The 25,755-nt window shown below is 44.6% G+C and overlaps 1 protein-coding gene across 2 annotated transcripts in view; it reads left to right on the top strand.

Moving 5' to 3' along the window:
* RNPS1 (RNA binding protein with serine rich domain 1) overlaps positions 1–25,755 on the top strand; it is a 322,076-nt gene that overhangs the window by 261,591 nt on the left and 34,730 nt on the right. For both annotated transcript variants that reach the window (XM_044089282.1, XM_044089281.1), the window contains exon 6: positions 11,278–11,419. In XM_044089282.1, coding sequence (XP_043945217.1) covers positions 11,278–11,419 — 142 coding nt within the window. The remainder of the gene's footprint in view (positions 1–11,277; positions 11,420–25,755) is intronic.

Raw genomic sequence — 25,755 nt, 5'->3', positions numbered from 1 at the left:
TTCAAGGACGTTCCGCATCCAGGACAACTATTATTAAAGACAGACAACACCACAGTAATGTGGTACTTAAACAAGCAAGGGGGCACTCATTCTTATCCCCTATGCAGGCAAGCCGTGACCTTGTGGAACACAGCTCTAACATATCAAGTTCACCTGCAAGCACAATTCCTGCCAGGAAAGAAAAATACTCTGGCAGACGATCTAAGCAGAAATATCATGAACGAATGGAAATTGAACCCAAAAATCTTCAGCATGGTAACGCAAAAATGGGGATGCCCAGACATAGATCTTTTTGCCTCCCCACTGAATTGCCAACTACAAAAATTCTGCACAAGGACTTATCACAACAAGCATGGAAAGTGGATGCTCTTTTGTTCAGCTGGAAAAACCTAAAAGTTTATGCCTTCCCGCCACTGCCTCTTCTTTCAAAGGTACTCCTAAAAGCCAGACATGAAAAACCACAGATGATACTGATTGCTCCAGACTGGCCACGCCAGCACTGGTACCCTATCTTAAGGAACTTAGCTCATGGCCCACCTTGGATTTTGCCTCAAATTCCACACCTTCTGACTCAACAAAACAATCAGATCCAGCACGGTCAGCTCAAAACCCTAAATCTGGCTGCATGGCAGATTCATTAGTCAAACAGGCAACACCTCTCTCTAAAGCGGTTATGGATGTCATTTTGGAGACCAGGAGGCCTAGCACCAGGAAAGCTTACTCAGAAAAAATGGAAGAGATTCTGCACCTGGAACCAGGCTGAAAGCCTTGACCCTCTTGTTCCAAACATTCCTCAGATTTTACAATACTTAACTGAGATGCTGGACAGAGGCCTATCCTTCTCATCAATTAAGATCCACGCCTCTGCCATTTAAGCACATTACAACACGGATCCTCCTTTATTCTCTCATCCCTTACTAAAGCAGTACCTCAGAGGGGCTAAAAACATAAGACTGCCCCGGAGGGCACCAACACCAATTTGGGACCTCAATTTCGTTTTGGAAAAACTGACCCTGCCACCTTTTGAGCCAGCCAATACAGCCGATCTAAAATTTTTATCATGGAAAAACAGCTCTGCTCCTGGCAGTAACTTCAGCACGAAGAGTCTCAGAGCTACAGGCATTAATGGCAGTGGAACCGTTTATAATTTTTCATCAGGACAGGGTTTCTTTAAGGACAAACCCTACCTTTATGCCAAAGGTGGTATCTAGTATGGCTCTTAACCAAACCATCCATTTGCCAACTTTTTATCCAAACTCCCAGAATAAAGGGGAGAAACTTCTGCATTCTTTGGACATAACACAGGCAGCTACGCTTCTACTTGGACAAAACAAAAGCTTTCAGGAAAACTGAGCAACTGTTTGTAGCATATGCTGCAGGATCACAGGGCAAGGCTATCTCAAAGCAGACTATATCCAAATGGATAGGACACTGTATTTGTTACTGCTATACACAGCATGGAAAATCAGTCCCAAATAACATTAGGCCACATTCCACCAGGGCAGCAGACACTTCAACAGCCTTTCTCAGAAGAGTACCTACCAAGGACATTTTGGAGGCTGCAACTTGGAATTCAGTGCACACCTTTACCAAGCATTACCACCTGCCTCTTTACTCTAAATCCAGAGCAGGATGTGCCACTGCAGTTCTGCAGGGCCTCATAGCCAATCCTAACTCTTTATAGACCAGCCACCCAACTTTAGCTTTGGGATTCTACCCAAGTGTAATGACTGCAGCAGTATAACACGATGAACATAGTGCAGTTTTGTACCTATCATAAATGTAGATGTTCGAGTGTTCACACTGCTGCAGTCCAGATTACCCTCCCGCCATCCCCTCTGAAATAACTGGACTTATGTATACCTTTCTATCCTATACAACCTTTGTGGTGTATTTGCTTGTAACTGAAGGTATTGTTCTTATTTTATATGTATATTTTTGATTAGGAATATGTACTGCCTACCTACTTGTGGGCACCTAACATCTGGGGCAAGAAAAACTGAAGAAAATGGCATTGGATGCATCTTATATACCCCTGGCGCACTGACGTCAGATAAGTGACAGCAACCGACACCGGACCAAGACTTTGGAACTCTGGCCGGCTGCGAGACCACCTGACGGCAGGATAACCCAAGTGTAATGACTGCAGCAGTGTAAACACTCGAACTTCTACATTTATGGTAGGTACAAAACTGTACTTTCTTTCCATTCTATTACCTTTCCTTCTCTAGTTGTTTGCTCCCAATATCTTGCTTCTTTTGCCAGTTTTCTCCAATAAATTCCAGCCCCCTCTTGCCTAGTGTATGTAGCCCTAATCGATGTCATCCCTATCAGCAGAATCTCTTTTCTCCATTCCGGTGTTGACTTAGTTCTTAGAATACTTTCTGCTACTTTATGAACATAATATTCAATTTGATTGTTATTCTCCTTAAGTACCTGCATCCAAAATCCTAGTTTCTACTTGTTTCTTGAGCCTCACCCTTTTTCGTCATCATTCCTTTCGACTTTGAATTATAGGTTTCTGCTGTGCTGTGTGTAAGAGCCTGTGTAACTCTGAAATACCCCTTCAAATGGGATAATCCCAATCCTCCTCGTTCTTTTGAAAGATTCAGCTTATCCCATTTAATTCTTGCAATCTTGCCTTCCCAGGTAAAAATCCTTCAGCTTTTTATTAATTGCTATCCATAACTTCTCTTCTAGTTGATAAAAATACGCCTAACCAGTTTATAAGACTAAAGGGACTAAAAACATTTTAACGGCTTGTATCTTACTATCCATTTCCATGTAACAGAGCTTCCAATTTCTCAGTTTTTGCATTATCTTTTGTTTAGTCTCTTCCCACATATCCTTAGCTACCACACTGGAATCATCCTAAGTATTTCATTTTGACATGTGCCCATAAATATGGATATTGCTGAACCAATTTTTGTGTGGGTACATAATTTACCTCTGATGTCCTTCATGGATGCATCTGCAGTCATAACAACTGGGTTGTCCTGTCGTCAGGCAGCCCTTCGGTCGGCCGGATTCCAAAGTCCGGGTCCGGCTTCGGCTGATGTCGCACCTCACCCGACGTCATCTCTGCTGGTCTTCGGGTATAAAAGCATCAGCCGACGCCATTTTCCTCAGTCTTTCTTGCCGCGTGGCGCCCGAAGCAGAAGCTGTTCGCAAGTGCCGGTCGGTCAGATCCAGAGATTACTACTACCGAATACTCCTTCGAAGACTTCTAAAAGCTAAGTACCCCGTTGGGGACTCTTTCTTGCCTCAGCCGATGTCAGAAAAAGTCAATAACTGTTTAACTTGTGGGAAACAAATACCTCATAAAGATTTCCACTCTTACTGTTTGCCTTGTTTAGGCCCAGACCACGACGTAGCAGCCTGTTCGGCCTGTGCTTCTTTCAACCGACGAACGCTTAGACGTCGGTCGGAGTTTGCTGAACAGTTTTTCGGCTCTGATTTTGCGTACATTATGCCGTCGGATCCTCCGACTACCCAAATTGTTAAACGCAAAGAAAAAGACCGACACTCGCGGTCCGCGGTTTCGGCCGAAACCATGGTTAAGCAAACCGCGAGTGTCTCTGTTTCGGCCGAAACCGAGAAAACTGATCAGAGTACAGCCGAATCTATGACTACTACTGAGGTTCCGGCTACTTTACTTGAATCGGCCTCAGAAATTTTACCTACTACAGTGGTTACTAGTGACTTATCAGACACCATCCCTTTGGATGTCTCTACCCCAGCACGTGGTGCTGCTAGGCCTCCTGCAGCCATGTCTATTAAGGCCTTTGCCAGGGCTAAAGCAGCCAAATCTACTAAATCAGTGCCTGTTAAACCCCCCTCAACCAGGCCCACTTTTAGTTCACAAATGCTTACTCTGGCAGAAGATTTAATATCCTTAATTAGGGGATCTCAATCACACCCAGACAGGGCCTCTCAGCCCCCAGAAAAGAGACCTAGAGCAGAGCCCCTCGAGCCTGTGTCCTCTGATGATTCTGCGGATGACTCAGATATTACAGACCAGCCAGAGGCTCCTTTCTCCAATTATGAGGACTCAGATGCTGAAGAATCCATTCCAGCTGCTTCTCCACCAGAAGAATTCTCCTTTGGGGAAACCTTACATGCCATGAGAGAACAATTCCAATGGCAGGAACAGGATTTCTCAGACTCCAGAAAAAGACTTAGGACTTTTCTGCACCTACCACAACACAGGCCCTTAGCTATACCTCCTGTCCTCTCTGTTGTGGACGATGCATTTAATGATGTTTGCACTGCACCAGATTCCTTACCTCCAGCACCTGCCAAACCAGATACATTTTACAGGGTGCCAGACACTCCTCATCACCTTTACAAGGCCCCACTTGCAGACCCCGAAACCATATCCCAGGGCCCTAAGGCAGTAGCCTCGACCACAGCAAAAAACCCTATTCCTTCTGAAAGGGAAGCCAGGTCTTTAGACAGATGGGGCAAAAAGGTTTACACCTCTGCTACTCTCTCAGCTAGAGCTTTAAACTGTCAGTTTCACATGATACAATACCAAGAGTTTATGCTTGATCAGTTAACTAAAAAGCTATCCTCTGATGACTCTATAGATAAGAAATATCTATTAGAAACGGTAAATAACATACAACAGGTTAGTAACCATTCCTTAAAATGTGGCTATGATGCACTGGAGGCTTCATTTAGATCAGCCATGACTGGCACAGTGATAAGAAGACATGCATGGCTGAAGGAACAAGTCTTACCGGATCATGTTAAAGCTAAGTTATTAGATGCTCCTATGGATAAGACCAGTTTGTTTGGTACACCTGCCCAGCAGGTAATGAAGAAAATGGAAGAAAAGGCAAAATCTGTACAAACGGTTAAAGATTTCTTGCAGGTTCAGCGCCCAAGGTTTAGCAGGAACTGGCCTGCCAAAAATTGGTCCTTTCCTGACTCCACAAGATCCCAAAGGGGCAGGAATAGACGTTCCAGAGGCAGAAATCAATCCAGAGGGGTGCCTACAGAGGACGACAGTGGCAAGGTAATAACAGAGGCACAGGCACAGCCACTACCACTACAACAGGGCAATCACAGTGACTTGATTCTAACTCCGCCTACCAGGGAACAAATAGCAGCACCATTAGGCGGAAAATTAACCTTATTTTCGAAGAACTGGCACTATATCACAAAAGACAAGTGGATTTTGCAAACCATAGACCAAGGTTACCGGTTCCACTTCCACACTTTACCAGTCAAAAGAGGAATGCCAAACCTGCCTCCAAATCAAAAAACAGAAGCTCTACAGCAGATAATGCAATTAACAAAGATGAGAGCTGTGGAAAGGGTACCAAAAACAGAACAAGGCAAAGGATTCTACTTCAGACTATTCCTAGTTCCAAGAAAGGAAAAAAGTTGGAGACCTATTCTCGACCTGTCCACCTTAAACACATACATCATTGTCCCAAAATTCAAAATGCTGACCCTACAGCAACTTCTTCCCATGCTGGGCAAGGAGTGCTGGCTGGTAACTCTAGATCTCAAGGAGGCATACCTGCACGTCCCCATTCGACCAATTTGCAGAAGATACCTCAGATTTCTTGCAGGATCAGAGCACTATCAATTCTCAGCATTGCCCTTTGGCTTATCTACTGCCCAGAGTATTCACAAAATGCCTGGAATCAGTAATCAGCCACTGCAGACTACAGGGAATCCAAATTTATCCATACCTGGACGACTGCCTGCTACAAGGGGACAACAAAAGCAAGCTGACAACAGATTTACAAAGGGTCATTTACTTGCTACAATCACTGGGATACACAGTCAATTTACAAAAGTCAAGGCTGATTCCATCCCAAACAAGGACATTCTTGGGCGCGGAATTGGACACAGTAAAACAAATGGCATTCCTAACTGCAGAAAAACAAAAAGATCTCCCTCTTTACTTCTTGGCACTAACAAACCAGAGCAAGCTAACAGCAAGAAAAGTGCTGCAGGCCTTGGGCTTCATGGCATCATGCATAATCTTGGTTCCACATGCCAGACTGCATATGAGAAAACTACAGTGGTACCTAAAGAATTTATGGTCCCAACACAGGCACAGCCTAGAAGCAGAAATTCCACTAATCCCATGCCTAAAACAGGAGTTCCTATGGTGGGCTCAAGCATGCCAGTCAAACCCAGGCTTACCCTTTCACAACTATCAAGCAAGCCAAACCATCACAACACACGCCTCAGGCCTAGGATGGGGGGCTCACATGCTGGACAAATGCGTACAAGGATTGTGGACGCAGGACCAGCTTCACCTGCACATCAACCTAAAAGAAATGCTGGCAGTAAAACTGGCAATCCAAAAATTCAGACCATTTCTCAAAGAAGGCCATTTGATGATAAGGACAGACAACACCACAGTCATGTGGTACATCAACAAACAGGGAGGCACTCATTCATACCCCCTATGCAGAATGACTTTGGACCTTTGGAACCTGGCACTCAGCTACAACATCCAGTTACAGGCAATGTTTGTACTGGAAAGGAGAACACTCTAGCAGACATGTTAAGCAGAACCACCTCGGATGCTCACGAATGGATGCTACACCCGGACATCTTCAAGACCATCGCAAAGAAATGGGGAATGCCACAGATAGATCTATTCGCTTCCCTCTCGATCACCAGCTCAAAAATTCTGCACAAGGACATTCCATCCACTTGCATCGAAAGTGGATTCGCTCTCCTTCAGCTGGAAAGGCCTGACAGCATATGCATTCCCACCTCTTCCCTTGATACACAAGGTATTACTAAAAATCAAGGAGGAACGTCCAAGGATAATCCTGATAGCTCCGAACTGGCCAAGACAACACTGGTACCCATTGCTGAGGAGCATGTCTCGGAACAAAATGTGGTCAATACCCCTGATGCCTTTGATGTTAACTCAGAACAACTACAGCATCATGCATCCAAACCTAAAAACGTTGCAACTGACTGCATGGCACATCACATAGCAGCAACTATTCCAGATCTCTCCCAAAGGGTTAAAGACATTATCCTTGAAGCCCGCAGACCTTCAACAAGAAGGAACTATGCAGGGAAATGGAAAAGGTTTGTCATTTGGAGTGCTGAAAGAGGAAAGGATGTGTCGAATATAGATATTGCTAACATTCTGGAGTACTTGGCAGAGCTTCTACATACAGGCCTGTCCTATTCCTCCAAGATACATGCATCAGCTATTTCAGCAGAATACAGCTTTGATCCACCTGTCTTCTCGCATCCTCTACTCAGGCAGTTCCTCAGAGGGATCAAGAATGTAAAACCTCCTAGGAAACCACCACTGCCAGCTTGGGATTTGAACTTTGTGCTAGAAAAGTTGACACTCGCACCTTTTGAACCAGCAGCAACAGCAGACCTACAGCATCTATCATGGAAAACTGCTTTCCTACTGGCAATAACCTCAGCAAGGAGGGTTTCTGAACTCCAGGCCCTAATGGCAGTACAACCCTTCCTAATCTTCCACCAAGATAGTGTCCATGAGGACTAATCCTACATTTATGCCTAAGGTGGTATCCAGAGTGTCCTTAAACCAGGCAATCCACCTACCTACCTTCTTCCCCAACCCACAAAACAGAGGGGAAAGAATGCTGCATACCTTGGATGTACACAGACAGCTACACTACTACCTGGACAGAACAAAAAGTAACAGAAAAACTGACCAGCTTTTTGTAGCCTATGCAACAGGAAGGGAAGGAAAAGCAATTTCCAAACAGACAATCTCCAAATGGATAGGAAATTGCATACGATTCTGTTACTCCTTCCATGGAAAACCAATTCCACAGAACATACGGCCTCATTCTACAAGAGCAACAGCCACTACCACAGCCTTCTTACGAGGAGTGGCAACCAAGGACATTATTGAGGCGGCTACTTGGACCTCCGTGCATACATTTGCCAAGCATTATAATTTACCTCTGTATTCCAGATCCCGAGCAGGGTTTGCCACTGCTGTACTGCAAGGGATCCTAACCACACCATAATCTATTCTTCCTCCTCCCCTAGTTGGCTATGGTATTCTACCCAGTTGTTATGACTGCAGATGCATCCATGAAGGACATAGTACAGTTTTGTACCTACCATAAATGTAGATGTCCGAACTGGATAGCATCTGCAGTCAGGATTACCCTCCCTCCTTCCCCTCTGTGGTACTCCTAGGGTATTTACCCTCCTAATAGCTAGCTGGTGGGGGGAGTCTCTTATGGTGTATTTCTTTGTATATATGTACATACATGCTTATTTTTTGTGTTTGCCTTCTATCCTTTGGAAACATTGGCATTTTTACCCAAAATTTAGCCTTCCAAGAGGGCAACTGGCATCTGGGGCAAGAAACACTGAGGAAAATGGCGTCGGCTGATGCTTTTATACCCGAAGACCAGCAGAGATGACGTCTGGTGAGGTGCGACATCAGCCGAAGCCGGACCCGGACTTTGGAATCCGGCCGACCGAAGGGCTGCCTGACGACAGGACAACCCAGTTGTTATGACTGCAGATGCTATCCAGTTCGGACATCTACATTTATGGTAGGTACAAAACTGTACTTTTCATTTGTTTCAGCTTCATTAATTTTGTATCCCAAAAAGATTTGAAACTGTTTCAGAATGTTCCAGAACATTGAAATGTCCTTTTCTGGTTTTATTGGGTATAAAATAATATCTGCAAATTGAGCCAACTTTTGACTACTATACCAATTATATCCTTGGATTTCTGAGTTCCTTGTTTTCTTTGCCAGTGGTTCTAAATGTAATGCAAATAAAGGGGAAAGAGGGCACCCCTGTCTGGTTCCTTTGCTCAAGCAAAAGGTATCAGAGAGGAACCCACCCACTTTAATTTTCCCCTCCAATCCATCGTATATCGACTTAATCAACCTTATAATTTTATCAGGGAACGCAAATGCTTTCATTGCCCCACTCATGAAGGCCCAGCTTACTCTGTCAAATGCTGTCTTTGCATCAAGATCCACCATCAGCAGTGATATTTTCTTACATTCTGTTCTCTAGGTCATCAGTGTTCTGTTAGTGTCAAATGCTTGCCTCTCCTCCACAAAACTAAATTGATCCATATCTATCAATTTTTGCATCACTTTTGCCATTCTTTTAGTCATTATAGACACAAGCATTTTATAGTCGTGGTTTACTATTGAAATGGGGCCTATATGAAGCTGGATCTGATGGGTTTTTACCCTCTAGGTATGACAGTTACCACTGCTTTCTACCAGGATGTTGGTACTTCTCTTAAAATACTGTTAAACAAAACCTTCCAGAGCTTCATCAGTTTTGTCCTCCTAGATTCCAAACTTCCACAGGCATACCATCTATTCCTGGGGACTTTCCTTTGGATCGGTTATACATCACCAATTACTTTGTGTTTTTCAGCAAAACACCAATACACTCAATAAAATGACATATAATAGCTGCATAAAATAAATTTAATAAATTGTATACACTAATAACCCCCCCCCCCCATAGGTAGTCCCAAAAACGGAAGTTCTAACTGACTGGCTAGTAGGGGCACTCCTGAAAACCACTGAGGCAGTAAATTCCATTGATGGGTAGCATGAAAGCTCAAACCAGAATTCTTGATATGCACCTGTGATACTACCAGCAGCTGCATAGTATTGAAAATTTGGATGGAGAGTATATAGTACCAATAACTCCATCAGATAACTGGGACCCATGTCCTGGATGGGCAAATGTGCTAGTACCAGAGACTCTATAATTCTGAAACAAGTGACAGCTAATGAAGGCTACGCAGAACTAAGATAATTTGCTGGTAACAACTCATGCCAGTGAGTAATCTAGCTGCAGAGTTCTGCACCATCTTAGATGGTCCTTATAAGTGTTGAGAAGTCCCAGGTAAAAGTGATTACAATAATCCCTAAGGAGGATTTTTTTCCTCCGTTATAGAGCATTTTGTATGCTAGGGTTCCACCAAAGAGAAGATTCAACAAACTTAGTGCTGTGTTACTGATCAGGACTGGCATTTTGTTATACAAATAGTGAGTTGCAAATAGAACCTCTTTTTGAGTGCAGCAGTGTTTGCTGTTGTGCCTTCAAGGAGAAACTACTGAAGTCATCATATAGTTGAAGTAAATTTGTCTTGGAGAAATTTCTTAAGATGGTGGGATTAGTGAGTGTTATGGGGCTGGATTATAGAATTGCAGGGTGGTCAAGCCTAACTGTGGAGTGTGTAATTATAGGTGTAGAGCGTAGTGCAGCTGTATATATAATATCTGATCCAATATATTTGATCCTGTCATATGGCAGCATGATAGAGATTTCAGAAACTTGAAATTCATATCAACAAGACATTGTGATCAAATTTCCAAAAACTCGAAGCTTTTGAATGTAGATCACGGTTCAGTGAGGATCAGGAAGTTTACCATTTTTCTCAATGTAGTGCAATCTCAGAGTTGGTGTATATAATTTGCTGGGGGTGTGAGGGTCTTGCCCCCTGCAAAAACATAAAAAAATAAAAGATTTGTGTTTTCTTTTAATGTTTGAGTTTTCAGAAATTCTCTCGTATTGTCTCGCCAATGTGAATTTCGAGTTTCTGAAAACTCTATCAACTGACATAGATCTGGGAGAATACAGTCTGGTCTTTTGTGTTTGCGTTAAGACTAGGAAGCAGTGAACTTATTTAACTGTAACAGTATAGGTATTCCAATTTAATAGATAATTGGAATCCCCGTGTGTAATGGTCTATTAGGATTTGAGTCTAATAGATGTTTGTGGCGATGACTGCATGCAGCACTATTGCAAGTTGGACTTTTGCTGTGCTCTTTCAGCCACTGAGTAAATGGCATAGGGCAGATGTATTGTATTCAAGGATGGGTTGAATGAGTATGAAACCTGAAATAAAAAAGTTAATCTAAAGAAAACGGAGTAAATTTTTTGGAATGTGGCAGTGTTTTTTTTCTTCTACCTTTGTAAAATGTTTTCCATGCTGCAGCAGAGTAAGCTTTTGGGATAATCGGTGTTGGGTCTTGAACCATTTGTTTTTTACAGTCATCTGCAGTAAATTACTTAAAATATAGGACTGCATTATAATCCATTTTCCTCTTTTACAAGTATCCGTTAATTAATGCGTTTTAATTTTACATTTTGTAGCTCCGATTTCGATAGATATGCATTCTTTTGGAGCTTTGGATTAGTACCAGAGCACAAATTTGAAGAAATTACATCATCCTTGTTCCTTTGCAAAGTTGGGTATGTGTGGTGTTATATTGAATGAAGTGAGACCTTTTTTCTTTTGTAGGGCAGATTGATGGGCAGGAGATCACAGCATCAGCCGTGTTGACACCTTGGCCTCGACCCCAGCTCCGTCGGTACAGCCCACCTCGAAGAATGCCACCTCCACCACCAATGTGGCGCCGATCTCCTCTGCGTATAAGGAGAAGGTTTGGGAGAGTTTAATGCCTTAGTATTAGTAATAGAAATATACAGCTTAATCAGCTTTTTAAAATGTTTACCTTACTATTTGTCACAGTAGAAAGAAAATGTTAACACTAGTGGTGCCACCTGTTTGCTGTTTCAACTTTAATTTGTTTAACCTCTTTGTTGCATTTTAGTCTATTACAAAATTTAGCGAAACAGAATACCTTTGGGTATCACTGTAGTGTTAGTAGCTGAACAAGTAGTACACGACATTGGTGCTAGAAGTTCAAAAAGCTGCGAGTTCTCTTCCCACACAGGTTCTTGGATTAATTTCCCAATACTGACACAGGGATGCTACACTCCTGAATATACAGTCCTTTGGATGGCAAGTTAACCTGAGTTCCCCAGATGGACGTAAAAGAGTTTATGGTACTTGTTGAAAAGTGTGGTGAGGTCTTCAAAACACAAACCAAATAAATTAGCTGTAAGCTAAAAAAAGATATCACATTATTTGCAATGGATAAAAAATTAGAAATATTCACTTTTCAGTCCAACCACCCTTTTATCCACAACCAATATTTCACCTTTTCCTTAATTTCTTCAAAAGCCTACTATTTGGTAATTATGCATGGCAGCCATCCATAACTTCCAAACATAAGAGAAAATCTTAACATTTAGATGTTTAACTGCTTATCGTTTCAAATTTCTATAATAGCGATAAATCATATCTATCTCTACTTTACCTAATGTTTGTTTTATATAAAGCTCTGTAATATTATTAAAAAATGTTGTTCCCTCTAAAAGTGAACATATTCCATTGTCTTGCCTTTATTTCATATATTGCATTTCTTTTCAACACATTTACACATTAAGCCTTTTACTGAAAAGTTTCTTAAATATAACCACCAGATAAAATCTTCACATTCTTTAAAGTCTTTAAATCTTTCTTTTCTACCTTTTATAGCACACTTCTGTACTTCATTCAGATTTTCCCATGAATCTGTCCAGTAATACTCTGTTCTAACTTGTCCATACTGTTTTTTTCTCTGATTTCTCCTTCTGTATTTTTTCTCTATCTTTTAAAAATGTTACCAATTCACCTTCTCCACTCATTCTCTCTTTCTTTTATGTAATTCTTGAAAATTATCGTAATATTTCAACCTTATAATTTCTGTAATTCTCTCCTGTTTTCCTTCTGAACTGAGATTTAATATCCAAAATAAAGGCAAATTACTATATTAACTGGCTTACTTGTCCCTTTCCCTTTTCTCTTTATTATATGTACTCTCTGTATTAACAGGATTCCATCTCGAACTGCACTGCACGGGGGGGGCCTTTCCACCCATCTGTCTTCTGCACATGAGTTTTTCATCAGTCTGGTCCAGGAATTTTTAATTTATGAGATCCAGGTGGCCAGCCCTCGAAGAACAATCTGTGCTGATAGTCCTTCCTCTGAAAAGGAAAAAGGGAATCTTTACCTCATTAGGACTCTGATACTTCTAACTCAGAGCTGGATAAATTTGCCTATATAGACCAAATCTCCTCCCCCTTCCTGCATCATTCTAACACTGAGAATACCTTATCCTCTGCATGTCATCCAGCGGCCCTGTCATTTGGGAAAGCCTTCAAAGAATGAGGGAGAGCTTCAGATGTAGTTTGAGGAAGTAGATAAGTCACAGGGAGCCAAACCATTAGCCATTCCTCCAGTCAAGAAAGCACTAGAAGTTGCTGTTGCATCCTTGGGTCCAGATCCACAGTCCTGTGCTTGTAGGACACCTGATCACTTTTATTTTTACAGGATAAATGACTCCACAAGTATATTTTATAAAAAACATTCATGAATTTAACTATGGTGTCCATAGATTCCAGCAAAGGAACTATGGTGGCTCATTTGCAGAATGCACTTTCCAGTTAGAAGAAGAGCAAGGTTTGGGAATAAAATTTGCAGCTCTACTACCATGACCTTCAGTGCCCTTAATCACAGGAGACACGTGCTGAAATGCCAGGTATCGCTCTTCAACCAGCTAAAGGCGAAGACTGAGGGCATAGGAGACAAGGGACTGAAAAGGAAAGTGCTTTGATGTAAGCAGCTTCAGTGCTCCCAAGTGCTATGTACTCCATTAAATGTGGCTGTGATGATGTGGATGCATCTTGCAGGGCAGCAGCCATGGGGTCCGTGTTGAGGTATGCCTTTCTGAGGGGACAGCCACTCCCAGGCCATGTAAAAGCAGAATTTTACTCCTCATTGGATAAGGAGCTTTTCTTTGAACACCTTGCAGGGAAGGTGTTCAAGAGATTGAGAGGAGAAGAAAAGAAAGAGTAGGTGATGTACCAAGCAACTTTCATTTCTCATCTCTTAGATCTAGTAGAACCCCCCCCCCCCCCCACACACACACACACACACACGTGTGCACACACACACACACACACACACTCTGCTGGCCAGCTTTCGCCACCAAGGCACAGTAAAGAGAAGCAACAGAAGAGAGAGAAAACACCACTACAAAAAGAACTGACACCATGACACCCATTGAGAGAGAACAGCTGCAACATATCCAAGCTCATTTTTCTTCCCACTCCCTAAAGTTCACTCTAACCTCCACCCCCTCACAAGTGTCCCCTTCCACAATGGAAGGGGGTTCACTTGGGCATCTTCATTAATCAGTGGTAGACCATCACTCAGGACAAGTGGGTACTTCAAATTGTAATACAGGGACACAGACTACATTTTAAGTGAAACAAATTCTCCTGTATCCCTCCACTCCCCACAGACCAAATAAACCTCACCCCCAACCCCCCCAACATTAATAACTAATGTTGTTCGTGTTTCACTGTTGCAGCCATCACTTTTGGGTTATCTACTTGCAGTAGCCCTCATTTGGCCTGATTAACAAAGTCTTGGGTCCTGCGTTGGTTGCTGTCCCTTCTTACATGACGTCAGGTCATCAGGGATATAAAACATGCAGCCGATGCCATTACACCAGTCTTTCTTGCCGTGTGGTGCCCGAAGCAGAAGCAGTTTTCAAATGCCAGTCGGCCGACTCCTGAAATTTTCATTGTTTTTCAGAACCAAAGTCTTCAACTAAAGCTAAGTACTCCGTTGCAGAAACTTTTTCTTGCTCCTTACCAATGTCAGTAAAAGTTAATAATTGCATTACTTGTGGAAAGCAAATTACCTCATAAAGATTTTCATCTGTACTGTATTCCTTGCCTAGGCCCTGACCACGACGTACCGTGCTGTCGGTTTTGTGCTTTATTTAATCGGCGCACTATCTGTCTGTATATTTTCACCTCTAAATATTTCGGTTCTCGGTTTAATTATCCAGAAGTGTTGTCTGTTAGCCATCGACTACCGGGATTCTGAAAAAACGCAAGGATAAAGACAGACAGGCCGTCGAGGTCCAAAACTGCCGGAGGCACTTCTCCTAAGCCAGTCGCTAGTTCACCGGTACTCAGTGAGGCGCTTTCGCAGCCCCAGATACCTTCCACGTCTGATTCGCAGGCCTCTACTGAGACCCATTCGGAGTCCGGTATGTTGCCAGATGCTTCAACTATGGAACCTGCAGGTGTCTGTACATTGGATGGGTCCAGAGCCGCTGTGCAGGCACCGGCTTCTGAGGGTGTATTCAGGCCAACGGACTTGCATATTAAACAGGCGCCTCCTCCTTCTGTTAGGCCTAAATCTCGAACCATGCCTAAAAAACCGACGCCCAGGCCGAATGCTCAGGGCCTCTATGCCTAAAAAAACAAATAAGAATGGCTGAAGATCTTAACGGTGGAAGCCAGCTTCCCTCTTCTAGGAGACCTAGGACTGAAGTTGTGTATGAATCTTCTGACCAGGATTCTGATTTTTCTGATTCTTCTGATGATCTGGATTTGCCCTTATCTACTTATGAGGATTTTGATGCAGAGGACTGTATTCCCTCTGCTTCCCCTCCAGAGGGTTTTTATTTTGGTGAAACCTTACTAAGGGATTATTTCCACTGGGAAAGCCAGGATTTTTCTGATTCAAAAAAGAGGTTTAGGGATTTTTTTACTCCTGCCTCAGCATAGGCCTTTAGCTATTCCTCCTGTACTAGATGTTGTTGATGATGCTTTTTTAGCATCTTGTTTGGCCCCTGATTCTTTGCCTCTTGCTCCCAGAAAACCTGACTGATATTACAGGGTTCCCGACTCACACAAGTTCCTTTTTAAAAATCCTACTGCAGATCCAGAGATGATTTCACAGGGACCCAAGGGCATTAAGGCTTCTACTGCTAAAAATCCTACTCCTTCTGATAGAAACTCCAGGGCGCTGGATAGATGGGGAAACAAGGTTTACACTTCTGCAACCTTGGCCATTAGGGCTGTAAACTGCCAGTTTCATATGTTAAAGTATCAACATGTTATTGGATTGCTTAAACAGAAAATGATGTTGATTCCTGACTGTGCAGAAAATAAAGAATTACAGAATGTAATGTATTCTGCTGAACAGGTTGGAAAGCATTCTTTGCAATGTGGATTTGATTCTTTAGAGGCGTCTTGCAGGGCTGCTGTTACTGGTTCTCTGCTCAGAAGGCATGCTTGGCTTAAGGAGCAATCTTTACCTGATCATGTTGAAGCTAAGTTGTTGGATGCTCCCTTAAATCAGGACCGCCTGTTTGGCAACAAGGCTGAGGAAGTTCTTAAAAAGATGGAAGATAAAGCTAAATCTATGCAAACTGTTAAAGATTTCTTACAAGTTCAGCCTCCAAGATTTAGTAGGCACTGGCCCTCTAAGAATTGGTCCTTTCCAGGTATTCTCAAGCCAAACCCAGACATAGCAGAAACCCCAGGTTTCGGTCCCAGGGGACACACAAGACTAAGCAGTGAGGGGATGTTCATCGTGCATACAGCTGCAGTCATAACAGATGGGTTCTCCTGCCGTCAGGCGGGTCCTCGGTCGGCCGAATTCCAAAGTCTAGGTCCGGCGTCGGTTGTCATCGCTTCTTCCCTGACGTCAGTGCGCCAGGGGTATAAAAGAACCAGCCGACGCCATTTTCTTCAGTCTTTCTTGCCGTACGGTGGCCGAAGCATAAGCAGTTCGCAAGTGCCGGTCGGCCAGCTCCTGAAATTACGAAAATTTTGCAACCGAAGTCTTTTTGAAAGCGAAGTACCCCGTTGGAGAAACTTTTCTTGCCTCAGACCGATGTCAGACAAAGTTAATAATTGTATTTCTTGTGGGAAGCAAATACCGCATAAGGATTTTCATTCCCTCTGCATTCCTTGCTTAGGCCCAGACCACGACGTCTCGGTCTGTCGTTTTTGTGCTACATTCAACAAACGCACCATTAAGCGTTGGGCGGAGTTCGCCCAGCACTATTTTGGCAAAAAATTTAACTATATTATGTCGTCGGCAAAAACGCAAAGATAAGGACCGACACACGAGGTCCGCGGCCTCTACCGACACCACGCCAAAGCCCGACTACAGGTGGTCCGGTTCTCAGCGAGGCACCTACGCAGCCCCTGCCTACCGACGACACTTCATTGGCGGTGTCTTCTGTGCCCGAGGTCGCAGGCTCCTCGGCCCACACCCCGACTACAGATACCGAAGCCACTTTTGGTGGTGAATCTCAAAATGTAGACAGGTCTGCCTCCTCTCAAGGTGTCTTCAGACCTTCCTCTTCTTTTTCTATCAAGGCTTTTCACTAAGTCTAAAGCAGCCATGCATTCTAAGAGACAAGCTCCACAGGGCCCTTCTCCAGGCCCCATGCCTAAAAAACAGATGCTTAAAATGGCTGAGGATTTGATTACTCTTATCAGGGTTCTCAACCCCGGACAAAAGGCCCAGAGTGGAGGGAGAATCCCCCTCCTCTGACCAGGCCTCCATTATTTCAGAGCACTCTGATGAACAGGAACATTCTTACTCCCCTTTTGAAGATTCTGATGCTGAGGAGTCCATTCCCTCTGTCTCCCCCCCAGAGGATTACTCATTTGGGGAAACCTTGCATACCTTAAGGGAATACTTCCACTGGGAAGGCCAAGAGTACTCGGATTCCAAGAAAAGGCTTAGGGATTTTCTCTTGCTACCCCAGCACAAGCCTCTGGCTATATCTCCTGTCGTAGACATACTAGATGATGTGTACTCGGAGGCCTGCCTTAACCCGGATTCTTTACCTCCAGCCCCATTCAAGCCTGACAGGTACTACCGGGTTCCTGACTCACACCAATTTTTATACAAAAGCCATGCGGCTGACTCCGAAACCATCTCACAGGGCCCCAAGGGAATTGAGGCCTCCACTGCTAAAAACCCATTACCTTCCGAGAGAGATTCCAGATCCTTAGAAAGGTGGGGGAAAAAGGTATACACCTCGGCCACCTTAACCATGAGGGCATTAAACTGCCAGTTTCATATGCTAAAGTACCAACAGTTTCTGTTATCACAGTTGAAAAGTAAAATGTCACAACCTGAACAACCCGACTTGAAGGAGTTGCAGGATTTGATGCATAGTGCAGAACAAGTGGGTAAACATACCTTGCAATGTGGTTTTGATGCTCTAGAGGCCTCATGTAGAGCTGCTGTTACAGGATCAGTCATACGTAGACATGCCTGGCTCGAGCAAACCTTACCAGATCATGTCAAAGCTAAATTACTAGATGCCCCTCTGCAAAAGGATGAATTATTTGGTGTTAAAGCTGAGGAGGTATTAAAGAAAATGGAGGAAAAGGCTAAATCAATGCAAACAGTGAAAGATTTTCTACAGGTACAACCTCCACGTTTCAGTAGAAATTGGCCTTCAAAAAATTGGTCCTTTCCAGCCACGGACAGACCCCAAAGAGGTAGATACAGGCGCCCGAGGGGCAGAGGGCAATCTCGAGGATCGTTTAGAGGCAGACAATGGCAAGCTCCTACACAAAGAGGTGGTGAGGATAGTTCGCAGCCATTCAGAAAGCAAGCCCAATGACTTTCCCCTTTGCATGCCAAGCAAGGCTCAAATGGCAGCACCCTTAGGCGGAAAACTGGCATTATTTACTAAAATTGGCATATTGTCACAAAAGACAAATGGATCCTGGACATTATAAACAGAGGCTACAGATTCCATTTTCACACCCTTCCAAAAATGAGGCATGCCAAACCTGCCACACAATCAAAGGGCAGAGGCACAAAGACAAATTTCAGATCTCATGGACATGAAAGCTATTCAAGAGGTACCTACTCAAGAACAAGGTCAAGGTTTTTATTCCAGACTATTCCTGGTACCAAGGAAGGGAAAAGAGTGGAGACCTATTTTGGACCTATCCATCCTAAACACATTTTACTTGTACCAAAATTCAAGATGCTTACATTACAGCAGCTTCTTCCCATGCTGGGCAAGGAGTCTTGGCTGGTAACATTGGACCTCAAGGAGGCATACCTGCATGTCCCAATCAGACAAATTTGCAGAAGATACCTCAGATTTCTTGCAGGTTCAACCCATTATCAATTCTCTGCATTGCCCTTTGGCTTATCTACTGCGCCCAGAGTATTCACTAAATGCCTGGCATCAGTAATTGCCTACTGCAGACTTCAAGGGATACAAATATACCCATATTTGGACGACTGCCTGATTCAAGCGGACAGCAAGCACATACTTCTTAAACATCTGGCTTTTGTAATAATGTTGTTGAATTCTCTGGGATACACAGTCAACAAAAAGAAATCAAGGCTACAACCCTCTCAGAAAATAATTTTCCTGGGTGCCAACTTGGCCACAAACACCCAGATGGCCTACCTCACGCAAGAGAAACAGGGGCAACTAACTCAATACTTCAGAAAACTAGCAAATTTCACCAGGCTGACTGCAAGGAAAATCCTGCAGGCTCTGGGATTCATGGCATCTTGCATCCTACTAATCCCATGTGCAAAGCTGCATATGAGGAAACTTCAGTGGTACCTGAAAAACCTATGGTCTCAACACAGCCACAGTTTGGAAACAATATTACCACTAATTCCATGTCTTCAAAAGGAATTTCTGTGGTGGGCTCAAGCATGCCAAACAAACACAGGTCTCCCATTCTGCAAGCCTCAAGCAAATCAAGTCATCGCAACAGACGCGTCGGACTATGCCTGGGGGGCGCACATGACAGATCGGTGCATTCAGGGCAAATGGTCCCAAAAAGAAAAGCACCTTCACATCAATCAAAAGGAAATGCTAGCAGTAATAAATGCTATTATAGCTTTCAAAGACCTTCTGCATCCAGGTCAACTATTGATAAGGACAGACAACACCACAGTAATGTGGTACATAAACAGGGAGGAACCCATTCATACCCCCTATGCAGGCTGGCCATGTCACTTTGGAACATGGCTCTGGAATTACAAATCGAACTTCAAGCACAGTACTTGCCAGGCAAGGAAAACACGCTGGCAGACAACCTAAGCAGAAATATGACAGATCCACACGAATGGAAGTTGCATCCTCAAGTTTTTACAGAGATAATACAAGCATGGGGAAGGCCAGACATAGATCTCTCTGCCTCCCACAAAAATCACCAATTGACAAAATTCTGCTCAAGGACTTTTCATCCACAGGCCTGGAGAGTGGACGCTCTCTCTTTCAGTTGGACAACAATGACAGTTTATGCCTTTCCGCTTCTTCCTCTGCTGCCCAAAGTTCTATTAAAAACCAGAGCAGACAGACCAAAGATGATTCTCATTGCTCCAGACTGGCCAAGACAGCACTGGTATCCACTCCTGAGGAGCCTGACGCATTCTCCACCGTGGACCCTGCCTCTAATGCCTCTTCTTCTGACTCAGCACAGCTTCAAAACTCTTCACAGTCAGCTGAAAACACTCAATCTGGCCGCATGGAAGATTCCTTAACATCACAACAGACCCTACTCTCCAAGGAGGTGCAGGATGTCATTTTGGAGGCCAGAAGGCCGTCTACTAGAAAAGCTTACTCCGCAAAATGGAAATGGTTTTGTGCCTGGAATGAGAAAAAGGGCCAGAATCCTGGAAAACTGAATTTACCTCAAATATTACAGTATCTAGCTGAGCTGCTAAGCAGTGGACTTTCATTTTCTTCCATCAAAATCCATGCCTCAGCCATTTCTGCAGAATACAACACTGATCCACCTTTATTCTCTCACCCCCACTTAAGACAGTTCCTCAGAGGGGCGAAGAACATAAAACCCCCAAGGAAACAACCAATACCTGCTTGGGACCTCAATTTCATTCTAGAAAAGCTGACCTTGCCTCCCTTTGAGCCAGCTGCCTCAACAGATTTGCAATATTTGTCCGGGAAAACAGCTTTCCTTCTGGCTATCACCTCAGCTCTCAGGGTATCTGAACTACAAGCCCTCATGGCTGTGCGGCCTTTTATCATCTTCCATCAGGACAGAGTTTCCTTACGAACCAAACCCATCCTTTATGCCAAAGGTGGTATCCAGGGTAGCTTTGAATCAGGCTATCCACTTACCGACCTTTTACCCTAATCCTCAAAACAAAGGGGAGAGACTACTGCATTCCTTGGACATCCACAGACAGCTGCGTTATTATTTGGACAGAACAAAGCCTTTCAGAAAAACAGAACAGCTCTTTGTGTCCTATGCTATAGGAGCTCAAGGGAAGCCAATTTCCAGACAGACAATCTCAAAATGGATAGCCCACTGCGGATCTACCTGACTAGATCGAAACTTCATAACACCGACACCACATAATCGACAGTTCACAAACATGACACCACATACACTCAACACATCATAGCAACAAACAAAACAAATCCCCTATCCAAAACCCACACACACAACGCAAGCACACCAAAATCCTTACAAACCAACACTAACCCTTACATACACAACTATCTACAACCCTAACCGAAACCCTAACCCTAAGGTCCGTCACTATCGCACACTCACCTAACCCGCGCCCTAACCCTAACTCACTTAACCCGCCCCTAACCCAAAATATATCACTACTGCACCCTTACCTAACCCGCGCCCTAACCCTAATTCACTTATCCCACCCCTACAAACCGCCAACATCGCACACTTACCTTACTCGCACCCTTACCTAACCCGCGCCCTGACCCTAACTCACTTATCCCACCCCTACCCCTACAGACTGCCAACATCGCACACTTACCTTACTCGCACCCTAACGGCCGTCACTACTGCATACTTACACATCCTTTCCCCATCTCAGTGTTCTCAACGTCGGTGTCTTCCTCCGTTGGTCTTCTGCCTTGTCGATCTTCTGGCGATTTGTCTGTGTTCTGACGTTTCGATCTAGTCAGGTAGATCCCCCACTGCATATGCTTTTGTTATCTTTTCATGGTAAAACTGTACCTGCAGGCATCAGATCTCACTCCACAAGGGCCACAGCTACCTCTGCAGCTTTCCTCAGAGGAGTTCCTACCAAAGATATTTTGGAAGCAGCCACTTGGAGTTCTGTGCATACCTTCTCCAAGCACTACCACCTACCTTTATACTCCAAAACTAGAGCAGGCTTTGCCACTGCAGTCTGCAGGGCATCCTGGCTCCTCCTAGTTCCACCTAGTGCCTACCACCCTTTTCTTAGCTTTGGGATTCTACCCATCTGTTACGACTGCAGCTGTATGCACGATGAACATAGTACAGTTTTGTACCTACCATAAATGTAGATGTTCGAGTGCTAATACAGCTGCAGTCCAGGTTTCCCTCCCTCCTTTTCCTCTTGGGACAGGCCTATTGGCTAACACCTCCTCATACAACCTGATTGGGGTATTCATTTATGGTTTATTTTCTTGCAACTACTGTATTTTGATTATATTGCATTGCTTTATTATATAAATTTATGTATTGCCTTCCTTCTGGGGGCGCCTGACATCTGGGGCAAGAAAAACTGAAGAAAATGGCGTTGGCTGGTTCCTTTATACTCCTGTCACACTGACGTCAGGGAAGAAGCGACGATAACCGACGCCGGACCTAGACTTTGGAATTCGGCCGACCGAGGACCCACCTGACGGCAGGAGAACCCATCTGTTATGACTGCAGCTGTATTAGCACTCTAACATCTACATTTATGGTAGGTACAAAACTGTACTTTCCCTACCGCACAAGGTGAGGACCCCCCTCGAGGCAGAGGAGGGTGGGTCATACTCTGGAAGACGCCGCCCCAGAGGCAGAGGGGGGCCCCCGCAACTCGGGGGACCGGGATTCCTTCTGCGGTTCCCCATACTCTCACTCTTGAGGGTGTGCCCGGCTGTGCTTCTCCGGAGCCAGTCGGGGGTCGGATTTCCCATTATCCAGAAGCTTGGGCAAGAATAACCCAGGACAGATAGGTTTTAAGGATAATCGCCGGAGGTTACACCATTCCGTTTTGCTCTACCCCTCCTACCCCCAAAAGGATCCCAGACACACCGCCCAGTCAAAGGGGTCAAGCAGCATCAGAGGTCTCTCAGCTGCTAGAAAAAGGAGTCATCCAACCAGTCCCCCCAGACAAGATCGGATTAGGGACTTGCTCAAGATTCTTTTTGGTGCCGAAAAGCACGGGGGACCTGAGACCCATTCTGGATCTCAGCCGACTAAATCATTATGTACACAATTCCAAGTTCCGGATGGTCACATTGCAATCAGTTCTCCCGTTATTGGGAAAGGAAGTATGGATGTGCTCCATCGACGTGAAGGATGCTTATTACCACTTAAAGATGGACAAAGCATCCCGGTGTTCTCTACACTTCCGGCTGGGAGCCAGGCTCTTCCAGTTTCGAGCCCTGCCTTTTGGTCTCACCACAGCCCCCAGGGTGTTCAAACACTACCATCAACATTTGTCATCAGCTGGGCATCACAATAAACTGGAAAAAATCTGCCTTGCTACCCTCACAGCGTGTCTTATTTATAGGAACAGAGTTGGATACCATTCGGATGAGAACGTTTCTGCCTATGGAAAGGATCACGAGGTTACAACGGCAGGTTCAAATGATGATGCCTTTGACACGCGTAAAGGCAAGGCTAGTGCTGCAACTACTAGGCACGATGGCATCCACTATCATGACGGTTCCATTAGCGAGGCTGCACATGTGGATATTACAGTGGCTCCTGTTCGCCCAGTGGTCTTTTCAGAGTTTGCCTCTATCCCATCCCATCTTGATCACAGGCAAATGCAGACAGGACCTAAGTTGGTGGCTGTGCACCGACAATCTAGTAGTAGGAAAACCGTTCTCTTCACCCAACCTGGTAGCCACAGTGACCACGGACGACTCCTGGATAGGGTGGGGGTAGGGGGGCATTATCTTGGCAGGTTGGTCCAAGGTACGTGGCAGGAGCACGAGATGAACTTGCACATAAATGTCCTGAAGATGAGGGCAGTGCTCCTAGCGTTGCAGGCGCTACAACATGTCCTCCCGTCCGGGACTATTGCGATACACTCAGACATGTCGGTAGTGTGGTATCTCAAACAGTGGGGAACCCGATCGTACCCACTATGCAAGGAGGCTATGAGTGTGGAACTGGGCGATAGCTTCCCAAAGGGCCTTGATAGCAACGCACATTCTGGGGAAAACCAATGTGATCGCAGACAAGTTAAGCAGGGCGATCCTTCTGCCCTACAAGTGGTCCCTGAACCGCCAGGTGGCAGACAGCATATTCAACAAATGGGGTCAGCCTTGTTGCGACCTGTTTGCCAGCCCTCTCAATGCAAAATGCCATGCATTCTTCTCACTGATACCCCCACTGGGGGGATATCCAAGGGACGCTCTGGCGCACATTTGGCCCTCGGGTATGCTGTATGCTTTCCCTCTGTTTTCCCTTATCTCGAGGGTGATCCAGAAAGCACTATCCCTGGGAAGCAGGTTGATTCTAATCGCTCCATACTGGCCTCGACAAGTATGGTTCCCCTTTCTCCAACAGTTCGCTGTGAAGCCTCCTTGGACTCTGGACCCTCGTCCAGACCTACTCACACATGTCGGGACAGCTCCACTCCTCCCTGGAGACCCTCAGGCTGACCGCCTGGCAACTCCACTTCCGACTGTAGTCGGGTATCATGATTTTTCTCCAAACGTAGTCCATATCCTCTCATCCTCTCACAAACCAGCCACTAGGAAGATTTATTCCAGTAAGTGAAAAAGGTTTTCCATATGGGCACAATCTAAGGATATTGACCCCTACACGGCTCCCATCAACTCTGTGCTGGAATTCTTATCTCAATTATTCTACCAAGGGTCAGCCCCAGCCACCATAAAGGTTCAGCTAGCGGCTATCTCTAATTATCACGTGGCAGATGAACCCAGCTTAATGGCTCACAGGCTGTGTAAAGCCTTCCTGAAAGGCACACTCCTTCTCCCCCCCGGTAGCTCAACCGGTTATGCCTTGGGACCTTAATTTTGTTCTGAAGGCTCTTACTCTTCCACCCTTCGAGCCTGCGGCTTCTTGCGATTTGAAGTTTCTGACATGGAAATCGGCCTTTTTAATAGCCATTACTTCTGCCAAAAGGGTTTCAGAGCTTCAGGCCTTGTCAGCTAAGCCCCCTTATCTCATTTTCCATAAAGATAGGGTCTCCCTCAGGCCGAATCCAACCTTTTTTCCAAAAGTAGTGTCATTGTCTAATATTAATCAGTCCATCGAACTGTGCCCGTATTCTTTCCCAATTTCTCTGACAAGGCAGAGTATCAGTTTCATACGTTGGACGTTCATAGGCAACTACACTTTTATTTACACAGGACTAAGGAATGCAGGAAATCAGATCAGCTCTTCATTTCGTTCTCGGACAATCGCTTAGATTCGGCGGTGTCCAAAGTAACCATTTCTAGATGGATAGCGGGTTGCATCTCCTTTATTTACCAGACAGGAGGTAAGAACATACACTTTCCAGTCAGAGCACATTCTACGAGAGCAATGTCTACGTCTACGGCCTTTCAGGCTAGGCTATCCATGATATATGCGCAGCCGCAACATGGGCTTCTCCCCATACCTTTGTGCCCCATTACAAACTGGATGTGGTATCCAGGGGCAGGTCTTCCTTTGGCTCCACAGTGCTCAGGAGTATCTTCCATTGAGCCACCCAGGATATAGGTGCTAGGGACGCTGTACCACATATGAAGAATAATGGCGAGATAGGACTACATAACATCAATTAGTTATGTACTTACCATAACGCTAGATGAATGTAGTCCATCTTGCCATATATTCTTCATTACCCACCCGCCGTCCCCCTTGCCTGGAGAATTTGGAGGATTTCCTTTATAACCCTGGCTTTAGTCCCTTTAGACAACTTGTTGGACCTTGTCTATCTTGACTGTGGATGTGCGTGTGTGGATTGGACATATTGTTTTTGTTAGCAGCAAACTAGATCTGGGGATGTGGAGCAAGGTATTATGGGATACCATCTTAGCCCAGCCAATCAGAGACTTTCGAGCTAGTGTATAGGCCGAGTTGGAGCTGA

Source organism: Protopterus annectens, chromosome 12.part0 (genome assembly GCF_019279795.1).
Source record: "Protopterus annectens isolate FY-2018-M chromosome 12.part0, PAN1.0, whole genome shotgun sequence".
Taxonomy (NCBI): domain Eukaryota; kingdom Metazoa; phylum Chordata; order Ceratodontiformes; family Protopteridae; genus Protopterus; species Protopterus annectens.
Note: the sequence above shows the minus strand (reverse complement) of the source record. Positions and strands in the feature narration are given on the sequence as shown.